The sequence below is a fragment of the Stegostoma tigrinum genome, chromosome 11 (assembly GCF_030684315.1).
Source record: "Stegostoma tigrinum isolate sSteTig4 chromosome 11, sSteTig4.hap1, whole genome shotgun sequence".
NCBI lineage: Eukaryota > Metazoa > Chordata > Chondrichthyes > Orectolobiformes > Stegostomatidae > Stegostoma > Stegostoma tigrinum.
The window spans coordinates 1,827,891-1,852,979 of NC_081364.1; the positions used below are offsets into that span (position 1 = coordinate 1,827,891).

The 25,089-nt window shown below is 43.1% G+C and overlaps 1 protein-coding gene across 3 annotated transcripts in view; it reads right to left on the reverse strand.

Annotated features, from left to right (window-relative positions):
• The window catches only part of usp19 (ubiquitin specific peptidase 19), a 133,560-nt gene that overhangs the window by 104,138 nt on the left and 4,333 nt on the right, over positions 1–25,089 (reverse strand). For all 3 annotated transcript variants that reach the window (XM_059649681.1, XM_059649680.1, XM_059649679.1), the window contains exons 3-4: positions 18,670–18,960; positions 9,395–9,439 (exon numbers count right to left, since the gene is read on the reverse strand). In XM_059649681.1, coding sequence (XP_059505664.1) covers positions 9,395–9,439; positions 18,670–18,805 — 181 coding nt within the window. In that variant the 5' untranslated portion in view covers positions 18,806–18,960. The remainder of the gene's footprint in view (positions 1–9,394; positions 9,440–18,669; positions 18,961–25,089) is intronic.

The window sequence follows — 25,089 nt, forward strand, 5'->3', positions numbered from 1 at the left end:
GTTTCGTTCTGGTAACTCAACTCATGTGGGAGTTGAACCTACACTGTTGAAGTCATTCTGTATTGAAAACCTGACAGTCAACTGAACTAACTGACCCTCAGACATGACTTTCTCCACTTAGTGCATTGACTGCCAGGGGCCGTGTAAAAATGATGGGTCAAAGTTAGATCCTTTAGCAGGACTAAGATGGTAAGAGGCACTGGGAGCAGAGATTTGATAATAAGAATAGGGGGGACAATTGCACTCATGCAGCCATTGGATATTTTTCCAATGAGATAAAGGATTGTGGGATAGAATCAGAAGGTACGGTCAAACGATTAAAAAACAGCAAGATTGCTTTATCCACGAGAATTTTTGTGGGCTCCAAAGTGCAAGAAATAGGTTTGTAAAGCAATGCAGTGAATGACTGACTTCCAGAAAACAGCAAAGCTGACTGTAGGTTGTTTCATGGGTTATCATTGTTTAACTTGTAGTTATAAAGATAACCTGTCGACTTTATTTTGATGAGTTACATAAAGAACAACATAAAATGAGAAGGCACGATAATTACAGTCAACACCTCTTGATTGTTGAAATTTCATCAGGCCACTTCCATGTCTGTTAAACAATAGGAACTTCCTGGATCGATAGTTTTGTAAATTGGAGTGTAGATAGGATATTCAGTAATTGGCATCTTTGCAATAACTGAGCAAGTTTACAGTCAGTACTAGAATGGGCCACACACTAAAGAAATGCAGCCAGTTCATGCATGGCCTGCGATATTCCCGGTTACAGAATTCACTAACAATTTTTGAAGCAAACAAGAGTCAAACATTGCCCTAACTAGACAAAAGATGATGTGAGGGTTTAAAATGAAAAGACTGATAGGACAGATAGAGGCATTACTTTAAAATCAAAGCCAGGCTATTCAGGAAACACATTTTCATGCAGCAAGAGACAGAAGTGTGGAACTCTCAAGCCGTTACGCCTCCTGATCCTAGACCAGCAGGTGTCCACCTTTTTCTTCAAATTGAACCAACAGAGCCTTTAGAAGCAAATCTGCCTCCAGTACAACTGTTGGAAACCGAGAGACAAAAACGTGGCATTTCTAAACCAAATGTCTGGCCAATTGTCAGATGTCTGGTTAAATTTTGAAGCAAGGGTCAGGGGCCAAGTCAGTGAATAAAAGCCCTCAAGTCTTCAACTCAGAGCCGCTATCCATTAGAAGTTTAAATTTCCCAGGAAATTACCATGTAGAGACTGAATCTGGGTGGAACAGCCTAGTGGTATTATTGTGGACTGTGAATTCAGAGACCCAGGTAATGTGCTGGGGACCCAAGTTCAAATTCCACTGCGACAGATGGTGGAATTTGCATTCAATTAAAAAAAATCTGAAATTAATAGTTAAATGATGGCCATGAATCCCCTGCTGATTGTCAGATAAACCCACCTGGTTCACAAATGGGCAAGTGCCATCTTTACCTGATTTGCCTACGTGTGACTCCAGATCCACAGCAATGCAAGTTACTCTGTTGCCCAGCTCCACATCCCTAGAATGCACCCAAATGACAGTGTGATCAACAGCAGAACTGGTCACTTAGCTCCTATTGGTCAAAATCAAATTAATTAGCAGATAATTACTGGACTAATGGTATGATTATTAGTAGTGTAGATGAGCAGAGAGATCTTGGTGTCCATGTACACAGATCTTTGAAAGTTTCCACCCAGGTTGACAGGGCTGTTAAGAAGGCATACAGTGTTTTAGCTTTTATTAATAGAGGGATCGAGTTCCGGAACCAAGAGATTATGGTGAAGCTGTACAAAACTCTGGTGCGGCTGCACTTGGAGTATTGTGTACAGTTCTGGTCACCGCATTATAAGAAGGATGTGGAAACTTTGGAAAGGGTGCAGAGGAGATTTACTAGGATGTTGCCTGGTATGGAGGGAAGGTCTTACGAGGAAAGGCTGAGGGACTTGAGGCTGTTTTCATTAGAGAGAAGTAGGTTGAGAGGTGACTTAATTGAAACATATAAAATAATCAGAGGGTTAGATAGGGTGGATAGGGAGAGCCTTTTTCCTAGGATGGTGACGGCAAGCACAAGGGGGCATAGCTTTAAATTGAGGGGTGAAAGATATAGGACAGATGTCAGAGGTAGTTTCTTTACTCAGAGAGTAGTAAGGGAATGGAACGCTTTGCCTGCAACAGTCGTAGATTCGCCAACTTTAGGTACATTTAAGTCGTCATTGGATAAGCATATGGACGTACACGGAATAGCGTAGGTTAGATGGGCTTCAGATTGGTATGACAGGTCGGCACAACATCGAGGGCCGAAGGACCTGTACTGTGCTGTAATGTTCTATGTTCTAATAAGTGGAGTTATAATTGGGGTTGATGTTATGAATTAACATTCTGAAGTATAAAACTTCAGCAGAATGTGGCTTGCAATTCAGGTGGAAGTCTGCTTGATTTCTCCAGCGAGGGGTTTCTTGTTAATGATTAGTTACAACAGCAATAGCTTTCCATGACGCTGGCAAACTCAAATGAAAGCAACTTACAGCAGTTATGGTGCTAATACTGGCAACACTTGACAAGATTAGTTAACATCTCTTTGATCAATCAAAATCATACTTCTGTGTGCAAAAAATAGGTTCTGTGACTCTAACGATGGTGAGGCCACTTTTGGAGTACTGTATGCAATTCTGGTTGCCCTGCTATGGAAAGCACATCATTAAATTGGAGAGAGGTCAGAAAAGATCTACTAGGATCTTGCTGAGAAAGGAGGACTTGAGTTATGAAAATAGGCTGGATAGAGTGGAACCTTTTTCCACTGCAGCACAGGAGGTTGAGGGGTGGCCTTATAGAGATTAATAAAATCATTTGCAGCATATAGAAGATGAATAGCAAAGGACATTTTCCCCAAACTGGGGGAGTTTAAAACTAGGAGGCATGTTTTTAAGATGACAGGAGAAAAATTTTAAAGGGCCACAAGGGACAACATTTGCACACAGAGGGACATTTGTATGTGAAATGAACAGCCAGAGGAAGTGATAATGGGAACTGCAGATGCTGGAGAATCAATGAAGGGTCTAGGCCCGAAACTTCAGCATTTGTGCTCCTGAGATGCTGCTGGGCCTGCTGTGTTCATCCAGCCTCACATTTTATTAGCCAGAGGAAGTGTTGGATGCAAGTATTCTTACAACATTTAAAAGATACTTGGAGAGGTTCATGAATAGGAAAGATGTACAGGGATATGGGCTAACCACAGGCAAATGGGACTAGTTTGGTTTGGAAAACTTGGATGGTATGGGCAAGTTGGACCAAAGAGTCTTTTTCAGTGCTGTTTGATCCTACAAGTTGAAAACAAATAAAAAGCTTTTGTATAATATATAAAACGCATGTAGATTTCCCTTAACATCATTCTCAACATTCACACTAGAGTCTGTAGGATTAAGTTGTGGACATTTCAACAGATTGGAATTGCTGAAGCTTCTTCTTGGAGCTCCCATGCACACAAAGTTCACTGTTCTCAGCTTTAAGTAATCTCTTCAACATTTTTATCCCAGCACTTCTTGTCTGGACTAATGGTAATTCTTGGCTCAAAGGTAATCAGATTCACTGCATCTGTCAGAGATAATGGGAACTGCAGATGCTGGAGAATCCAAGATAATAAAGTGTGGAGCTGGATGAACACAGCAGGCCAAGCAGCATCTCAGGAGCACAAAAGCTGACGTTTCAGGCCTAGACCCTTCATCAGAGAGGGGGATGGGAAGAGGGTTCTGGAATAAATAGGGAGAGAGGGGGAGGCGGACCGAAGATGGAGAGAAAAGAAGATAGGTGGAGAGGAGAGTATAGGTGGGAGGCGGATAGGTCAGTCCAGGGAAGACGGACAGGTCAAGGAGGTGGGATGAGGTTTCGAACAGTTTCAAGGCTGAAGAGATTACAAGGGAGTTGCAGTGGGAGAGTGATTCCCTGAAGTTGGTCCGGAGGGAGGAGGGTAACTTCTTCAGGTTAGGCATCCCTGGAAGAGGCTTCGCAGTGAGGTTAAAATTGTATCAGAAAACTGCATCTGTCATTCTCTTCTCATTCTGTCCTAAGGGCTTCATAGGACTGCCTGACTCAAGCGAAATCTAAAGTCTCTCTCAGTTATCAGCATTTGCTTTAAGCTTTCAAAATATTCAAATTTCAGAATACCAAACCCTTGAGACCCCATTATTTATTATGCTGGGTTGCAAAACAAGCTAAAATTCAGTACTCTTATGTAGAAGCACATTTTATTCTAGTATGTGTGCAAAAGAGAAGAATACTTTGAGCGAGCTGCCCAACAGTTCATCTGGACTACAGCCATGGACAAAGAATAGTCAACTTTACAAAAACATTAACCGCATAGTGCTTCCAAACTTAACTGGCTGCTACACACCTCACATCACTGCAGGGTTGAGACTCAACTGAATCAATACTATGCAGATTAAATCATCAGCACACCAGCAAGCAGTGTGACACCTCCACGTTCAGACGGTAAAGATAAACCAAGGAAATATTACAAACAAACAAGGGCTTATTAGGTCAGTGACTCCATTACCACTATCTTCATACCTTCATATTGGCATAGTCCTTCTCCAACTCTTAAATTTGAGCAGGCTTCACTTATTGTGCTCATTCCCACGATCAGCAGCCACCCATGTAATTCTACAAATGTGCAATAATTGAACTCTCAAGTTCAAGCATGGAATAAATTCTGCTGCATATCTGCAACGTAAACAAGGGCTTAATAATGTTATTAATGTGACAGAAAAGGCTGATTGCTTGAGCATTAGTGCATTATGTCTGAAATGGGAAGTGATCATTTCAGTTGCAAGTAGTTTTCCAATTTGTTCCCAAAATGTTGATGTTTTGCATCTTGCGTACGGTTGAAGAGAGTTAGCATGCTTTCCACTTGTGTGTACTAGCTTGCATCTCATTTCCAGCCTACACCACCGGCTACCAGAAATCCAAAAAAAGAACAGAGCGTGCAAGTCAGCATGCAGTCTCTCCATTGGCATATCCTCAGCTGGACTTACCTGTGACAACACCTGGAAACTGAGTCATTCGCAGTCCCATCAAGGCTAAATCTTCACAGGTACTGGAAAGTATTTGGTCCCCAAACATGCAGTATGCAGGCCCAGGAGCATGTTGATACACCTTGACATTATGAACCAAACTCCCAGGTATGGGTAAATAGCTCCATTTTCTGGTAGATACCTTAGGTTGGGTGGAGTTGAGTTGAGATTATAATTGAATTAAAGGCTTTGGGAGTAAACTAAGGGAAAGAAAATCTGGAGTGGAGCCCAAAAAAGTTGAAAGTCACAATTGCAGAGGACCACAGGCTGTATTCTCATGAGAGAAAGATGACTGTTGGGGTGTTTAAGTGGAGGATTAGCAAGATTCAGACAAGGGGCAAGAGTTTGGAGGCAGAATGGGAATTGAACCTGCTCTGTTGGCACCACTCTGCATCTTAACCCAGTTATTCAGCCAACTTAGCTAATTATGGCAAACTGACATCTAAATATGTCAGCTTTGTGGCAACCTGCAAGTAAGCTGGCAACAATTATAACATCTGCACTCCTCTGTAGTCAACTCATGATGCTGAAATGGGGCCCTGACATTTAGCTAATCCAGGATCTCCGTAAATCTTGCTCGTCCTCTGGAGAGCATATTCCAATTTCACTGCGAAGTGTTAATGCAGTATGGCAGGCAACAGGTGAATAAGCCCAAACTAGACTGACATATAGAATGGATGCAATGTGTTGTCTCAGACTGCAGAAGAGGCCATCATCTCCCACCGATAAGACAGTGCTTCCCCTTAACGTCCGACTCGTAAGGTACTGACCTGCCACAGTCCTTCTATTTCAATGGCTGGTAAGAGCCGAGACATCCCCGTTCAACAAGTGGATGGAATCCATTGCACGAGGCAAACAAACCAATAGTAAGATGCCAACTCTTCGACTAGCATGTTGGAACATCAGGACCACGTGTACAGGACCAATGGACGACTTGCAGCTGCTCAATAACATATGAACATATGGATTAGGAGAAGCAGGCCATCTGAACGTAAGAGCCCACTCCACCATTCAAAAGACCATGGTTGATCAGTATGTTTCAAATTCCACATTCCTATCTTCTTCTAAAGATCTTTTATTCACATGCCCAACAAGAATCTACTTTGGCCTTAAAAAATATTCAGTCATCCTCCTGTCACCAACTTGAGGCAACATTCCAAGGGCTGCATAATGCCGAGAATAAAATTATTTTCCCTTCCTAAAAGAGCAACCGTAATATTAAAACTGCCTCAGTCCCCCGATGGCCTCTTTACAACTTTCTACCTGCCTTTGTAGCATCTGCAAATTTTGCCACAATGGCTTTGCCCCCCACTTTTTATCTAAGTCATAAAATGTAAAAAGCTGAGGCCCCTGCACAGATCCCAGCACTCATCAAATCCTGCTAATTAAAAAAAGCCTATTGACACTTTATCTGTTTTCTGATGGCTAACTTTCTAACCATGTTAACATGTCATCCACTACACCTTGAGTTCCTACTTTACACCATAAATGTGTGGTATCTTATAGGGTTCTTGCGGAACAATGGTAATGGACCATATCGCTGGGCTAGTTGGCCCGAGTTTGAATCCCACCTCTCCAGAGGTTTGTATTAACATGTCTGAACAGGTTGGTTAAAAATAGGTATGTGGCATCTTATTAAATGTTTCTGGAAAACCAAATACAGGAAGTCAACAGTCTCCTGGGTATCCACAGTACATGTTATTCCTTCCAAGAACGTCAATAATTGGTTAGATGTGATTTAATTGATCCTCCAATTAGTGAGAATAAGAAGTTAATGGATAACAAAGAAAGTGCATACGAAAGGAACAAATGTTTCATTTTGACTTCAAAATAGAAGGTTAAAAAATTCTTGTAATACCTGCATTCAGGTGATGGAATAAGAACTTGGTGAAATTGCAGTCATTGAGGAAGTGGAGCCAAGCAAACTTATGGAGCCGCAGGCTGTCAAACCTTTGGAGTCGATGGACTTCATTTTGTGGTCTCAAAAGAGGTGGTAATGAGGTAGATGTGGTTTAATTTTCCAAAATATTCCTACATTCTGTAAAGGTCCCATTAGATTCAAGAAAGTAGCAAATATAACCTCTTTATTCAAGAGAGAGAAGCAGAAACAGGAAACGATAGACCAGTTAGCTTGATATCTGTCCGATTATATGGTTATAAACTGGACACTTTAAAATGCAAGCCAATTGCAAAGAGTTGCACGGTTTTGTGAACACACAAGACAGCATGATCAACATGGAACTCAATGAGTTGATCATTGATGTAGCTTGGCTACAAGAGACAAAGCTCACCAAGAGCTCACTGAAAGGAAAAAACATTTCACATTCATCTGGCAGGACAGGATTTGAAGGACTGAATGAGCAAGGTTTAGCTTTTGCAATAAGGAACATGCTCCTCTTCATAATAGAAACCGTCCCTCAAACAGAATTAGATTTTATTGTCACATGTACTCAAGTATAGGAATAGTTTGCACATGTTCTTTCTGTCTGACTCAACAAAAACTGGGCCAATTAACCTCATGAGTATCTATGCTTCAACAGTGTACTCCACTACAAAGGCAAAAGAACAGCTAAGAGATTGTTTCTGCCATCAGCAGAATCCCAAGTCAGAACATCTTTACCTCTCGTGGCTAATGATGTCAACATCACAGTGAATGTGGACCATGAGGTATTAGCACCCTGCCTCACATCATGGTAAAGATAAATGAAAGCAGACAGAGACTATGAGTTTTTCAAACAGAGAGGCAGTGCAATTGGATTAGCATCGTAGAACACCAAGCTAATGTTCTGGGGTCATGTGTTCAAATCCCACTATGACAGGTGGGGAAAGAGGAATTTATTAAAACTCCTGAATGGAAACCTGGCCTAATGGCAAACATATGGCCACCATGCACTGCCTAAAAAACTAACCTGATTCACTAATGTGCTAAGGACAGGGCATCCATCCTTACTTGACTTGGCTATACATGACTCCAGACCTACAGCAATGAAAATGACTCTTAATTGCTATCAGGGCATTTACGCATGTATAATAAATATTGACTTTGCAAGTGATACTGACATCCCACAACTGAATTAAAAAACACTTCTTTCAGAACAAACCACGCCAAAGGTGTGCTGGGGCCATCCAAGATTAGGGCCTTGGCATCAACTAAATCCGAACACCACCCATAGTACTGATGTGGCATACAGCACTCACTGATGAGCACCAAGATTAGGATACAATCCTTGGATGTTTCTCCACTACAGAAAAATCAACAGGCACATTGCTGACCCAAATAAAAACTTTGCCTCAACTCGACTGAACTGGCACTGTCTACCATTCTCAGACAGCAGAGCCAAAAAGAGGCATGCTCCAAGACATCATCAACTTTAGACCAAGGAACAGAAATACATACGTATTGGGAAGAGTTTAAATGAAGTACACAAAGTTTTGTAAGTTAGCACATGTCATTACGAGGATGAATTTCTTCAGCCAAGGGTTGTTAATCTGTACAACTCATTGCCGCAGAAGGTAGTGAGGCCAAGTAATTCAGTACATTTAAGACTGAGATAGACAAGTTGATTAGTAACGGAATCAGATGTTACAGGGAGAAGGCAGGAGAATGGGGTTGAGAAACACATTAGCCATGATCGAAAGGCAGCGTAGACTTGATGAGCTAAATGACTTGATTCTGCTCCTGTATCTGTGGAATTACGAAGCACATAAATTCGACTAAAAGCAAAGATGCACCTAGAAGCACAATTTACAAAAGGAATAAGGAAATGTTTAACTATTTGTGCTTCGAAGGGCAAAGATCCACTATGCCAATATTTATTTTCTTAAGAGAATGGCATTTAAATAATCCAGATGGTCTTGCTGTAGACTAGTTTAATATGTCACTGCAAATTACTCTTAAGTAACTTACCTAAAAATGTCACTTCTTCACAACAGTTATACAGAGCTCAAAAACAGTTCCTCAGACATAAGTCAACTTAGAAGGATAGAATCTATCAACGCATTATCTAGTAATGGTTGTAAGTTCCTGCACATTAATTTTTCACCCTGCCCAACCATACTTGAGCAAACTCCAGTACCAATTTGCCTATCCTCAAACTACTTGCTCTGTTCAGTTGTCTGTCAAAGTTTCTTACTATTCCATTAGTTCCAGTTAAATACAAACACAATATGCTTTAAAGCAATTTAATGCATTTGGGTTACAGATAGCAATAAAAATTCAAGCCAAAAATGGGGAGCACTCCCTGAAGTCCCACACTCACTGCTATTAAATGCATTCAGCTATAGAACAACTAAAGCACAGGCAAGCTTTGAGACTTACCGTTACTGTCTATCCCTTGCAATGCATCCTCATTGCTTGGCAAATCTAACAATCACAATATATAGAAACAGATTCAATATATCAGGTAGGTTCAAAGGCAAATTTTTTCTGTGTCCCCACATTAAATGAAGTATTCTAAAAGTTTAGATTTTCCAAATTGGTCACAGCTTTTGTTTGTGGCCAAATTCAGTGTTTCATGGCCAGTGAATTGATTAGCATACAACAGACCAGGTGCAACAGGACAAACAACATCGGTCTGGGCACCTTAGAAAATTAAAAGGATTCCATTTCTTGAGAATCATCAATAATCATGTTCAAGAAAATGACAAACAGTCTACTCAACTCCTCAAGCAAACTCAACAGTCCAAATACTTCAGTTGCTTTGTGCCTTATAAAATTTAAATAAAGTACATCAACTAGTATTTCCGCTCTTTGGAATGTTCTGCTTCTTGCTCCTCAGCTTTTACCAACATAGCTATGCAACAGGCTGCAGGAAGGCAGTAGAGAATACTGACAGAGATAATGGGAACTGCAGATGCTGGTGAATCCAAGATAATAAAGTGTGAGGCTGGATGAACACAGCAGGTCAAGCAGCATCTCAGGAGCACAAAAGCTGACGTTTCGGGCTTAGACCCTTCATCAGAGAGGGGGATGGGGGGAGGGAACTGGAATAAAAAGGGAGAGAGGGGGAGGCGGACCGAAGATGGAGAGAAAAGAAGATAGGTGGAGAGGAGAGTATAGGTGGGGAGGTAGGGAGGGGATAGGTCAGTCCAGGGAAGATGGACAGGTCAAGGAGGTGGGATGAGGTTAGTAGGTAGGAGATGGAGGTGCGGCTTGGGGTGGGAGGAAGGGATGGGTGAGAGGAAGAACCGGTTAGGGAGGCAGAGACAGGTTGGACTGGTTTTGGGATGCAGTGGGTGGGGGTGGGGGGGGGGGGGTGGGGGGGGTGGGCGTTGTTGAAGAGCTGGGCTGGTTGTGTGATGCAGTGGGGGGGAAGGAGACGAACTGGGCTGGTTTAGGGATGCGGTTCGGGAAGGGGAGATTTTGAAACTGGTGAAGTCCACATTGATACCGTTAGGCTGCAGGGTTCCCAGGCGGAATATGAGTTGCTGTTCCTGCAACCTTCGGGTGACATCATTGTGGCACTGCAGGAGGCCCATGATGGACATGTCATCTAAAGAATGGGAGGGGGAGTGGAAATGGTTTGCGACTGGGAGGTGCAGTTGTTTGTTGCGAACTGAGCGGAGGTGTTCTGCAAAGCGGTCTCCAAGCCTCTGCTTGGTTTCCCCAATGTAGAGGAAGCCACACCGGGTACAGTGGATGCAGTATACCACATTGGCAGATGTGCAGGTGAACCTCTGCTTAATGTGGAATGTCGCCTTGGGGCCTGGGATAGGGGTGAGGGAGGAGGTGTGGGGGCAAGTGTAGCATTTCCTGCGGTTGCAGGGGAAGGTGCCGGGTGTGGTGGCGTTGGAGGGCAGTGTGGATCGAACAAGGGAGTCACGGGGAGATTGCTCTCTCCGGAAAGCAGACAGGGGTGGGGATGGAAAAATGTCTTGGGTGGTGGGGTCGGATTGTAAATGGCGGAAGTGTCGGAGGATGATGCGTTGTATCCAGAGTTTAGTAGGGTGGTGTGTGAGAACGAGGGGGATCCTCTTTGGGCAGTTGTGGCGGGGGCGGGGTGTGAGGAATGTGTTGCGGGAAATACGGGAGACGCGGTCAAGGGCGTTCTCGATCACTGTGGGGGGAAAGTTGCGGTCCTTGAAGAACTTGGACATCTGGGATGTGCGGGAGTGGAATGTCTTATCGTGGGAGCAGATGCGGTGGAGGCGGAGGAATTGGGAATAGGGGATGGAATTTTTACAGTAGGGTGGGTGGGAGGAGGTGTATTCTAGGTAGCTGTGGGAATCGGTGGGCTTGAAATGGACATCAGTTACAAGCTGGTTGCCTGAGATGGAGACTGAGAGGTCCAGGAAGGTGAGGGATGTGCTGGAGATGGCCCAGGTGAACTGAAGGTTGGGGTGGAAGGTGTTGGTGAAGTGTTCCACTCCCGCGCATCCCAGATGTCCAAGTTCTTCAAGGACCGCAACTTCCCCCCCCACAGTGATTGAGAGCGCCCTTGACCGCGTCTCCCGTATTTCCCGCAACACATCCCTCACACCCCGCCCCCGCCACAACCGCACAAAGAGGATCCCCCTCGTTCTCACACACCACCCCACCAACCTCCGGATACAACGCATCATCCTCCGACACTTCCGCCATTTACAATCCGACCCCACCACCCAAGATATTTTTCCATCCCCACCCCTGTCTGCTTTCCGGAGAGACCGCTCTCTCCGCGACTCCTTTGTTCGCTCCACACTGCCCTCCAACCCCACCACACCCGGCACCTTCCCCTGCAACCGCAGGAAATGCTACACTTGCCCCCACACCTCCTCCCTCACCCCTATCCCAGGCCCCAAGATGACATTCCATATTAAGCAGAGGTTTTACCTGCACATCTGCCAATGTGGTATACTGCATCCACTGTACCCGGTGTGGCTTCCTCTACATTGGGGAAACCAAGCGGAGGCTTGGAGACCGCTTTGCAGAACACTTCCGCTCAGTTCGCAACAAACAACTGCACCTCCCAGTCGCAAACCATTTCCACTCCCCCTCCCATTCTTTAGATGACATGTCCATCATGGGCCTCCTGCAGTGCCACAATGATGCCACCCGAAGGTTGCAGGAACAGCAACTCATATTCCGCCTGGGAACCCTGCAGCTCAATAGTATCAATGTGGACTTCACCAGTTTCAAAATCTCCCCTTCCCCAACCGCATCCCTAAACCAGCCCAGTTCGTCTCCTCTCCCCACTGCACCACACAACCAGCCCAGCTCTTCCCCCCCCCCACCCACTGCATCCCAAAACCAGTCCAACCTGTCTCTGCCTCCCTAACCGGTTCTTCCTCTCACCCATCCCTTCCTCCCACCCCAAGCCGCACCCCCATCTCCCTACTAACCTCATCCCACCTCCTTGACCTGTCCATCTTCCCTGGACTGACCTATCCCCTCCCTACCTCCCCACCTATACTCTCTCCACCTATCTTCTTTTCTCTCCATCTTCGGTCCGCCTCCCCCTCTCTCCCTATTTATTTCCAGTTCCCTCTCCCCATCCCCCTCTCTGAAGTGGTGTCTAAGCCCGAAACGTCAGCTTTTGTGCTCCTGAGATGCTGCTTGGCCTGCTGTGTTCATCCAGCCTCACATTTTATTATCAGAGAATACTGTCAGTTGCTCTCTGTCTTGCCCATCTCCCCAACCCTGTGAGGGTACAGCAAGAATCATGGGAAGGTAGCATAAGCTGTGATCAAAATGGCTCCAGAATATTTATGACAACAACACAATAAGCAAGGTCACTTATTAGAAAACGTGAGAGCGTAGATGGGGAACAGAAACAAAGGGACCCCTGAGTACAATCACACAATAACTAACCATCATGAAACTGGTCAATATTGTCACAAAAGTCTAAACCAAGGCTATATTTTGAGTAGGGTAAGAATGGCAAATTGGGGAAGGTATATTAAAACATTGGTTAGGCTGCAATTGGAGTATTTTATACAATTCTGGCAGCCGTATTATGAAAAGAACAGAGGCACAGGAGACAGCTGACATGATTTACAACGGTGACACCAGACAATCAGGGTCCACAAATCAGGAAAGAATTAACAGGTGTGACTGAAGAGGTCTTTAAATCAATGAAAGGTTTTGACTGAACGGACAGAGAGATAATTTCGTCCTGTGGCGAAAAGTTCAACAAAAGCCCACTAATGTGAGTCAGTCACTAAGGAATCTAATAGGGGATTCAGAAAAGAAAATATACACTTCTCTCCATAGTTTGAAAGAAGGGTCCTATCAGATTCGGACCTTAAATTTGGTTCCCTCTCCATAGCTGCTGCCAGATCTGCTAAGTTTCTCCAGCATTTTGATTTTATTTCAGCAGTACAGAGGCATATAAGGGGAGCTAAATATCTATTTGAGGGAGATGGGAGTAAATGATATGATCTCGGGTTTAGTTGAGAAAAGACAGGAGGAAGCTAGAACATGGAACATGACAGCACAGTATAGGCCCTTCAGCCCTCGATGTTGTGCCGACCTGTCATACCAATCTCAAGCCCATCTAACCTACACTATTCCATGTACGTCCATATGCTTATCCAATGACGACTTAAATGTACCTAAAGTTGGCGAATCTACTACCGTTGCAGGCAAAGCGTTCCAGTCACTTACTGCTCTCTGAGTAAAGAAACTACCTCTGACATCTGTCCTATATCTTTCACCCCTCAATTTAAAGCTATGCCCCCTCGTGCCCGCCGTCACCATCCTAGGAAAAAGGCTCTCCCTATCCACCCTATCTAACCCTCTGATTATTTTATATGTTTCAATTAAGTCACCTCTCAACCTTCTTCTCTCTAATGAAAACAGCCTCAAGTCCCACAGCCTTTCCTCGTAAGACCTTCCCACCATACCAGGCAACATCCTAGTAAAATCTCCGTTGCACCCTTTCCAAAGCTTCCACATCCTTCTTAAAATGCGGTGACCAGAACCGTACGCAATACTCCAAGTGCGGCCGCACCAGGGTTTTGTACAGCTGCAGCATAACCTCGTGGTTCCGGAACTCGATCCCTCTATTAATAAAAGCTAAAACACTGTATACCTTCTTAACAGCCCTGTCAACCTGGGTGGAAACTTTCAAGGATCTGTGTACATGGACACCGAGTTCTTTCTGCTCATCTACACTGCTAAGAATCTCACCATTAGCCCAGTACTTTGCCTTCCGGGTACTCCTACCAAAGTGCATCACCGCACACTTGTCCGCATTAAACTCCATTTGCCACCTCTCAGCCCAGCTCTGCAGCTTATCTATGTCTCTCTGCAACCTACAGCATCCTTCGTCACTATCCACAACTCCACTGACCTTAGTGTCGCATGCAAATTTACTAACCCATCCTTCTACGCCCTCATCCAGGTCATTTATAAAAATGACAAACAGCAGAGGACCCAACACCGACCCTTGCAGTACACCACTAGTAACTGGTCTCCAGGATGAACATTTCCCATCAACCACCACCCTCTGTCTTCTTTCAGCAAGCCAATTTCCGATCCAAACTGCTATATCTCCCACAATTCCATTCCTCCGAATTTTGTACAATAGCCTACTGTGGGGAACCTTATCGAATGCCTTGCTGAAATCCATGTACACCACATCAACCGGTTTACTCTCATCTACCTGTTTGGTCACCTTCTCAAAGAACTCAATAAGGCATGACCTTCCCTTCACAAAACCGTGCTGACTATCCCTAATCAAATTATTCTTTTCTAGATGATTATAAATCCTATCTCTTATAACCTTTTCCAACACTTTACCAACAACTGAGGTAAGACTCACTGGTCTATAATTACCAGGGTTGTCTCTACTCCCCTTCTTGAACAGGGGAACCACGTTTGCTATCCTCCAGTCGTCTGGCACTATTTCTGTAGACAATGACAAGTTAAAGATCAATGCCAAAGGCTCGACAATCTCCTCCCTGGCTTCCCAGAGGATCCTAGGACAAATCCCATCCGGCCCAGGGGACTTATCTATCTTCACCCTCTGTAGTATTTCTAATACCTCTGAAGCTGAAGTAAGCAAGCCTCTGGCTGGGTCAAACAGTTTGTATCTACCCAAAACACAATGTAATTCAGTCAACCTCACGTTGCTATTCACTTCCACAATTCTGAGAACTAAGACAAAGCTTGCATTAATATCACACCTTACAACTTCTCAGAAGCGGATAATATTTTTTATTCGTCGATCCAAAATTAATAACTTCCCACCCTCCACAAGAGAAACTGCTACAAGCCAGAGACTTTTCCCCAGGGCAGGTTTGACTGTTACGAGGGGTCATAGTTTTAAGGTGTTAGGAGGAAGGTATAGAGGAGACGTCAGAGGGAGGTTCTTCACCCAGAGAGAGTTGTGAGCGCATGGAATATTTGCCAGTGGTAGTCATGGAAGCGGAATCATTAGTGACATTTAAGCGACTGCTGGACATGCACATGGACAGCAGTGAATTAAGGGGAATGTAGGTTAGGTTATTTTATTTTTGGATTAGGATTATGCCACGGCACAACATCGTGGGCCAAAGGGCCTGTACTGTGCTGTACTTTTCTACGTTCCATGATTCTCACATCAACTTTCTTATGCATCGTAAAATTTAGTTAGTTCAAAGTCATAGAGGACAAACTAATAAAGTAAAAATGCAGATATAAAGAGATTGCTGGATTTATCTGAGGCAACAGCAAGCCCAGATGACCCACAATCACGTACCATTGCAGGCCTGCATGGCTGCCAGTTTAGCAATGCCAGTACTACAATTCTCATCTGTTTTCAAACCCTTTCACAGCCACTTGAGATGTCTGCATATCTACTCTAGGCCCAAGAACCCTGCGCTGTACTGTTCTTTGAACCCTACTGGATCTATGCTCCACCTGTCCTGACTTCTAGACAGTTCCCCAATTTTCAAGTGTTTGCCATTAGCAAAGACGCTTTCAGCATTCTAGACTCCAAATGTTGAAAATTCCCCTTCAAGCTCCTTCTCTTACTTTCTTTAATAGTCTGGTTAAAACGAATCTTCAGTCATGCTTTTGATCTCCAGTCCCAATATTCTGTTCAGCTTTCAGTCAAACTTTGTTTGATAATGCTCCAGCATTAGGGCGGCACTGCAGCCTCACAGCACCAAGGACTCGGGTTCAATTCCAGCCTTGGGCAACTGTCTGTATGGTGTTTGCACATTCTCCCCGTGTCTGCGTGGACTTCCTCCAGGTGCTCCAGTTTCCTCCCACAGTCCAAAGATGTGCAGGCTAGGTGGATTGGCCATGCTAAATTGCCCATAGTGTTCAGGGGTGTGTGGGTTATAGGGGGATGGGTCTGGGTGGGATGCTTCAAGGGGCGGTGTGGACTTGTTGGGCCGAAGGGCCTGCTTCCACACTGTAGGGAACCTAATCTAATCTAAAACCCCTTTAGTCCTTTCACTCAGGCACAGGGGCTACACAAATGCAACTTAGAATCACAGAACATTTACAGCACAGCAGACAGCTCTGCTCCTCCATTCCTGCACTAGTCAATGGCCAAGTCAACTAGCCTACTCTAAATTCCTTATACCCAGTATTTGATCCATAACCCTGGATTAAAATGTTAACATTCTATTAGCCTTCCTAACAGTCTGCTGCACCTACATCGTAGCCTTTAGTCACTTATCAATAAAAACACTTAGGGCCTTCATACTCTATACTTTCTAACCTATTTCCATTTAAGAAATATTCAGCAGATCAGTTTCTCTTACCAAAGGCTATAATGACATTTTTCTACACTATGTTGTATGCCAGGTTCATGCCCATTTAACAAACTCGTCCAAGTTCTCCTGAAGGACACACATTTCCATTTAACTTTATTATCTGCAAATTTGGAAACACAACACTTCACTCCCACCTCCAAATCATTGATACAGATTGTGAACAGTTAGTACTAGCAAGTAATGAAACTCGTGGGACATTAGTGACAGCCTTCCATGTGCAAAAATGACACACTTATTACTTCCCTCTGTTTTCTGTCTGTTACCCATTCATTAATCTATGCTATCTCTTGTGCTTTAGTTTTTATAATCTGCCCCCTACAAGGGACTTTAGCAAAAGCCTTCTGAAGATCTAAGTACATGGCATTCATTGGCCATCTCTTATAATTTTGTGAGCAACATCTTCAAAAAACTCCAAGTTTGTTAATCACAAATTCTCATTCCCCACTCCATGTTGACTGCACCCAATCAGATACTTACCAAACAGGTGTCTATTTACCTTTTTTTAATAGATTCTAGCATTTTCCACACTATTTGTGAAGGCTAGCAGGTCTATACCTCCTATTTTCTCTCTCACCCCCTTCTTAAATAGTGTGGTGACATGTGCTACCTCTCATTCCAGAATCAGTAAAATTTTGGGAGAATCACCAACGCAACAACTCTCTTCAGCCAGCTTGTTCATGACTCATTCTCCCAAGCCATCCAGATCCCTAGTTCCGAAAGACTTCTGGTAACTTCCTCAGTGAAAATAGATGCAATTTAGCTTTTCTGCCATTTCATTGTTAGGAAAGCTACACGAAATGTTAACATTTATTGCATGGAAAGTTACGAGTTAAAAAGGGTATTGGTGAGACTGCATCTGGAGTACTGTATAGAGTTTTGGTCACCTCATTTATGGAACGATCGCAAATATTTAGAAAGCAGTTCAGAGATGGCTTATTAGGCTAGTATCTGGAATGGCAGTTGAGGGTAGCATCTTATGTGAAAAGGTTGAATAGGCTGGGTTTGCATCCAACATTGCCTATAATACTTCTTCCCACTGCACGGGCCTTAGAGGTCTGAGAATGATAATGGAACCTCGCAGTACCCATGCAACAGAAAAAACATTACTTGTATCCTCTGAGTTTAGAACAATAAGAGGGGACTTGATTGAAATAAAAGATCCTGTGGATTCTTGACAGGGTAGATGTGAAAAGGATGCCCCCATTGGGGGGAAACCTAGAACAGAGGACACCTGATTTTTTTTTTAAAACAGGAATCACCCATTTAAAACAGAGGAAAAACCAAATTTTTCTGGTGGTTTGAGTGTTTTTCAGGAGGTGGCACAGGGGCTCCATGGTTAGCACTGCTGCCTCACAGTGCCAGGGACCCAGGTTCGATTCCACCCTCAGGCAACTGTATGCGTGGAGTGTGCACATTCTCCCCGTGTCTCTGTAGATTTCCTCCGGGTGCTCCGGTTTCCTTCCACAGTCCAAAGATGTGCAGGCTAGGTGGACTGCCCATACTAAATTGCCCATGGTGTTCAGGGATGTGTAGATTAGATTGGTTACAGGGGGACGGGGTCTGGGCGGGATGCTCTGCTTGGGCCGAAGGGGCTGTTTCCACAGTGTAGGGGCTCTATGAAACTATGAATGAAAAGGCAGCGGTATCCTTGAATAGTTTCACAGCAGTGGTGGATACTTTCTTCACCTCTTCAGGGTGTGAAAACGTTGTCAGGGCTGGGTAGGGATGCAGATTTGGGGTTACAATCAGATTAGCCATGATCTTACTGAATGGCAGAGTAGATATGAGGTGTTGAATGACCCACTTCTGTTCCTTGTTTGTATGTCTCTTATCATAGTCTCAAGATGACATGCAATGGGGAAACCACTTTCTTGATTCAGACTGGACCATCACTATCTGATTTACCTTTCTTAGGCTCACTACCGACAGTGGTCTTCCCCTCCTTGTTCTCTTGGTTGACTTTGTCCTTCAGTTTTTTCTTGTTTGTGGTTTCCTCCTGATTCCAACCCAGTTTCTTCCTGTTCTCAGCCGTGCTGGCCATTTTCAGTTTCTTGGCCAACACGGGAGCTCTGCTTGTGTCACTAATGGGGTCTGGCTCAGGATTTCGTCGCTTCTTGCCTGGCCCAGCTATTTTGGCGGCTCTGACTGGATGAGCTCTTGGATAATGAAAGACTGGCCTGGACGCAGCAAGTCAGACTGCAACAAAAGTTATGGACAAGTTATTCACCATTTGCAAAAGTAGAAAATGCCTTTCAACAGTTTGCACGCTTTTAGTAATATTAAAATCGCAACACTTTACAGCGCTAGATGCCAAGAGAAGCTTCACTTCTCATGGCTTTCTCATGACTCGGGCAGGCAGCATCACTGCATATTTGGAGCCAGATGTAATTGCTTAATTTGAAGGCAAGTGCACCGTCCAGAGGGTTAAGGGTACAAGTTCCACAGATCTCAGCAAACATACCTAATGCAATAGTGAAAATGTATTAACCAAGGCTACACTTGCACCTGCCAAAGTGCACTCTAGTGTTCCCATCCATAATTATTTCTTAATAACAGTGTATTTTTATTCTTTTTAATAAAAAAACTGCAGGTGCTGGAAATCAGAAACTTTAACTCTGTTTTCTCCACAGATGCTGCCAGGCCTGCTGAGTTTTCCCAGTAATTTCCACATTTGTATTCATTTTTAGTACATTTAACATAAGTTCCAAGAAAATAGTATATTGATCAAAAAAATTTAACACCAAGGTACAGGATGAGATATCAGGTTCAACAAGTGACCAAAATCTTGATCAAAAAGGCAGGTTTTAAGGAACATCTTAAAAATTAAAGAGGCAGAGAGGTTAAGAGGGAATTCCAGAGCATGAATGCATAACTGCTAAAGGTGCAGCAATTAAACTCAGATGCACAAGAGACCAAAAATGTAAGAATGCAGATATCTAAAAAAGGTTTAAACCACAAGACAAGGCTGAGGCAGGCCAACAGGCCCATGGAGTCTGCTGTGACAATCGATAAGACCATGGCTAAGCATCAACTCCACTTTCCTGCTCTTTTCCTGTAACCCTTGAATCCCATACTAATTAAAAGTCTATCTTAGCCTTGTGGATGAGCAACAGAGGGGGCAAATGTAGAATCAAATGATAAACTATGGATGCTGGAGATCTGGAGCAAAAACTGGAATTGCTGAAGAAACTCAGCAGGTCTGGCAGCTTCAGTGGAGAGAGAAACATAGTTAAGGTTTTGAGTCCAGCAACCATTTGTCAGTTCTACTTATTGGTCCCAGAAACAGCTGCCAAATGTGTGGTGAGACTTGTGACTTTAGGACTGGGCTCATTAGCTATGCAACAACCTACAGACCCTGTGAGAAGGGACATGGAATCTCAGAGGTGATAATGATACTTGGTAGCAGATGATTGCCACCGCTACCAGCTTTGGACAATTCAAGAACTAGAAAGCACTACACAGGTCTTGACACTAATCCCAATTTACTTTATAGGTTTGCTGAAGAGCATCAAGAGGAAATAAAAAGTTCAATTTAGTTTCCTTGTTCGTCAGCTATGAGGATGCCTTCATTCAAGAAACAGTATTCACACCAGACATATTCAGTGGTTCTAGGTATAGAGTACCATTTTGCTGCCTTCTGGAATATTTCATATACAAAATTAAATATTCCATTTTCCAAGTCCGTACTCAAGTACAAGCTATTCAACAAATACTGGTATTCCTGCTAGTTAAAATAAGTCAAGCCTATTTGTACAAACAATGGGAGAGCGAAATGTCCACCCAGTTATCTCCGCATGCAACTCCACCTACAGCAACCAGGTAAGATTGCCATGCCTTCAAAAAATTTTTGAAATTATGATAAGTATTACTGGCACTGATTAATAAGAGACTTCACTTGATACTAAAATAATTGTAGTACGGTTTCAGAACAGAGTACATACATATTCAGCCCACATTGTGCTTGAAGAATAACCAACTACCAGCTTTAAACTGCTCACAGACATTTGAGTCGACTTTCAAAAAGTTTAAACTAACCTGTCTCAAACCCCAGTGACGAGTAGGGGAGGAGAAATTGCTCCTGCTCGTTAAAGGAACAAGAACATGAGGGCATAGGTCTAATGTTTTTTTAAAAGATTCATTCATGGGATATGGTTCAGCACTTAGGGCTTATCCCTGATTGCCCAGAGGGCAATTAACAGTCAGCAATATTGATATGGGTCTGGTGTCACATGTAGGCCAGACTGGATAAGTTTGGCAAATTTCTTTCCCTAAAAGGACAGCAGTAAACCAGATGGATTTATACAAATGGCCGTGGCTGCCATTGGTTAGTTTTTTTTATTGAATCCAAATTTCATCATCTGCCAGGATATTAACCTACGGTTTTTGACATTACCACCTCCCGTGTACTGACTGTTCAGCTGCCCAGGAACCAGAGTTGCTGATTGCCAATGATCTTTGGCGTTCATAGCTGATCGCAAATCAAATAAACAAATCAGTAGCTCGCTGCCCACTAAATCTCACTCGATGTACACCCTAATGTCATGCATTCTTATCTCTTCTCCCCAACTGCTCGTAAAGCAGTGTAAACACAACTCTTAATGAGTTCCAGTATCTTGTTTTCACAAGTGTAGCAATTCTTTATCCAGACCTTGGATGTAAAAACAGTCATTTTCCCATTTTACATCACAACAATTAAAATAAAACAATGCTGTCTTTATATTATACTCATGTTGCAATATCATAAGGGATCAGTTTCTTTCCAGATTGACGACAGAAAAAGATATTGCTTAAAACACTAATAGGAAAGCCCCAAAAGCTTAAGAATCACCATATCACTAGTTTCCAATGAAATGCAAACACATTTCCCAGAGGTGACGGCATCTGAACTGAGTGTCACAAACACATTCTTATAAAGCACTTGATCAAACAGATAAAAATATTTACGATAACAAAACAACAAATAGATGTTTAAGAGATAGTAGGAACTGCCGATGCTGGAGAATCTGAGATAACATGGTGTCGAGCTGGATGAACATAGATTTTTAAAGTGGGATTGTGTAACTCTTTTATCGATGGGATAGGAACACTGTTAAAATCAACATTTGCTGCCCATTACAAATTATCCAAAATTTCCACAGATACTGCCATGTCTTGCACAGGGAAACAATTCCCGAAAGGCTACCATGTTCTTCTCATTAGGTACATCTGCAACAGTGCTCAAATATTTTGGAAGAACTAGTTGGAGTTTTAAGTTTTGTAATTGTATGTGGGTGTTGCTAGCAAGAACTGAAATTGTCATCCAAAGTTGTCCTTGAGACGAGTGGCTTGCCATGTCATTTCAGAAGGAAGTTAAGACTCAAATTTCTGAGGATTTGGAGACACATATAGGCCAAACTAAGGAAGGATGGCAGATCTCCTCCCATAAAGGGGCATTACTGAACCAGACTGACAGTGGTAACATGGTCACTATTATGCTTTTAATTTCAGTTTTGTTTTATTGAATTCAAATTTTGAGTTTTGAGAAATTTGAACACTTATTCAAAACTCATTCAAACTCATGTCCTCTAAATATGATTCTAGATTATAAATCCAGCAACATTACCACTTTGTCACTGCCTTCCTCTAGACAGTAAGAAACTGTGCCCACCTACTATCCAATTTGACATCAGGATCTTAATCCAGCATTAAGCCCTGATTCACACTCAATCCAAATCGCCAAATTTACAGCCACATATTTCAGACTAATCAGCTAAAGATCACCAGATCCAATTTTAGAATGAAAGATACTGCTGAAGTTAACTAGCACAGAAGGTTACAACTCAAATTTGGATCCCATTTCATTTTGTCTCTTGTACGGGATGTCTCATAGCCCTTGAAGAAACAAACAAATCGGAACTAAATTTGGGCTATCAATTGGATACAGGAAATCACTCCAACAGTGCCCTTGGGCTGCTTCGCTTCCTAGGCAACCAAACTGCTGTGGGTCTGTAGTAATATGCAGGTCAGGCTGGGCAAGGACAACTGATTTCCCTCCCTAAAGGGCATTACAATCCAGAAGGGTTCTGACAATTTATGACAGGCTAATTAATGATGTAAACGAAGCTCAGTTTCCTTTCAATTCTGGATGGCATCATGGTAAGATTTGAAACCAAACTCTAAGGCTCTGAATTGCAGGTCCAGTGACATTACTACTATTCTGCCATTTACAGTCAGAACAATACAGCATGGAAATAGGCCTATGGCCCAAATTGGTCCATGTTAACCACTCAGCTAGTTCCAAATGTCTGCATTTGGTCCTTATCCCTCTGAACCCTTCCCATCCATGTACCTATTGAAATTTTTTAAAATGTTGTTATTGTACCTGCCTCAACCATTTTGTCTAGCAGCACATTCCATATACGCACCACTCTCTGCTTAAAGTTGCCCCTCAGGTCCTCCTTAAATCTTGCCCTTCTCACCATAAATCTACGTCCCCTAGTTTTCAATTCCCCATTCCTGGAAAAAAAAGACTACATGTATTCATACTATCTATGCCCTTCATGATTTTATACACCTCAATAAGGACAATCCGCATTCTCCTACTTTCCAACGAATAAACTCCTATCCTGGCCAACCTCGCCCCACAACTCAAGCCTACTACTCCTGGCAATGTCCTCCTAAATCTTTTTGCACACTTTTTCCAGTTTAACTATGTCTTTCCTATAACAGGATGATCAAAACTGTACACAATATTCCAAGTACAGCCTCACCAACACCTTATACGACTGTAACATAACATCCCAACTCCCATACTCAACATCTTGACCGAGGAAGGCCAGTATGCTCAATGCCTTCTTCACCACCCTGGCTACCTGTGACGCCACTTTCAATAAACTATACACTTGTACTCTTAGGTCCCTCTGTTCCACAACACTCCTGAGGACCTTACCATTTGCTGTATACGGCCTACTTTGATTTGACTTTCTAATGTGCAACACCTTACACTTATCAGGATTGAATTGCATTTGCCAATCCTCAGCCCACTTCCCCATCTGATCAAGATCCCTCCGTAATTTTGATAACCTTTCTCACAATCAACGATACTTCCTGATTTTGTATCATCCACAAACTTACTAATCATGCCTTGTACATTCAAATCCAGATCATTTAGGTCAATAACAGAGAACAACAGCCCCAGCACCGACCCCTGTGGCACACCACAAGTTAGAGGCCTCCTGTCCAAGGAACAACCATCAACCCTCTGCTTCCTACCATCGAACCAATTTTGAATCTAATTAGCTAGCTCTCGCTGGATCCCATGCGACCTAATTTTCATGACTAGCTGCTGTGTGGGACCTTGTCAAAGGCCTTACTAAAGTCCATACAGACAACATCTGCTGCCCTATCCTATCTATCCTTTTGACTACCTCTTCAAAAGATTTGTCAGACATGCACAAATCCATGTTGGCTATCCAAATGCTGGTTTATCCTCTCCCGCAGTATCCTCTCCAATAACTTACCTACCACTGATGTCAGGCTCACTGGCCTGTAGTTCCCTGGTTCATATTTGTTACATTTCTTTAACAACAAAACAACATTAGCCACCCTCCAGTCTCTCCTCATTTCAAAGCTAAGGCTCAGCCCCACTGAAGTCCTGTTTCCCCTCTCCATCTGCTTGCAATAATCATGTACCCAGTGCCTGAGTTTTGCCTCATCTGAAACGCAATGCCTACCACCTAATCAAGAACACAAGTTGCTCCAAATCTCTCATTATCTAAAGTCATGACAACAATATTTAAAACTGATTTGGTATATAAATAACTCACTCCAATTCACATTATAAAGCAATGAAACTGAAGACAGTTGGAAAGCAGACAAATGATGTCATAACTTGTTTAATCCTTGTTCCTGAAGTTCAGTTTGTAACCCAAACTTTTAACTTAATTCCAAGAGCCCTAACCAAATGACCAAGGTTCATGCCACAGCAGACCATTCAGAATACAGTAAAATGGACGATACAGTGGCTGCTACGAGGACCCTCCAGTTCATTTGACTATTCAGTGAGATCACAGCTGCTCTTCCATCACATGTCCAATTTTCCGTCTTTACATCGTTTAATTTCTTAAAGCCATAAAGATATTGCTTCCAATCTTGATTATACTTAAATGGATAGAAATACTAAGAATCAAAAAGGTAGCACCCTGCAAGATGAATGGAGGAAGAGATTGATTTCAGCTGAAGTGCAATTGGATTTAAAAGATATTGGGAGGCGATAGCCTAGTGGTATTATCATCTATTAATCCAGAACTCAGCTAATGTTCTGGGGATCTGAGCTCAGAATTTGAA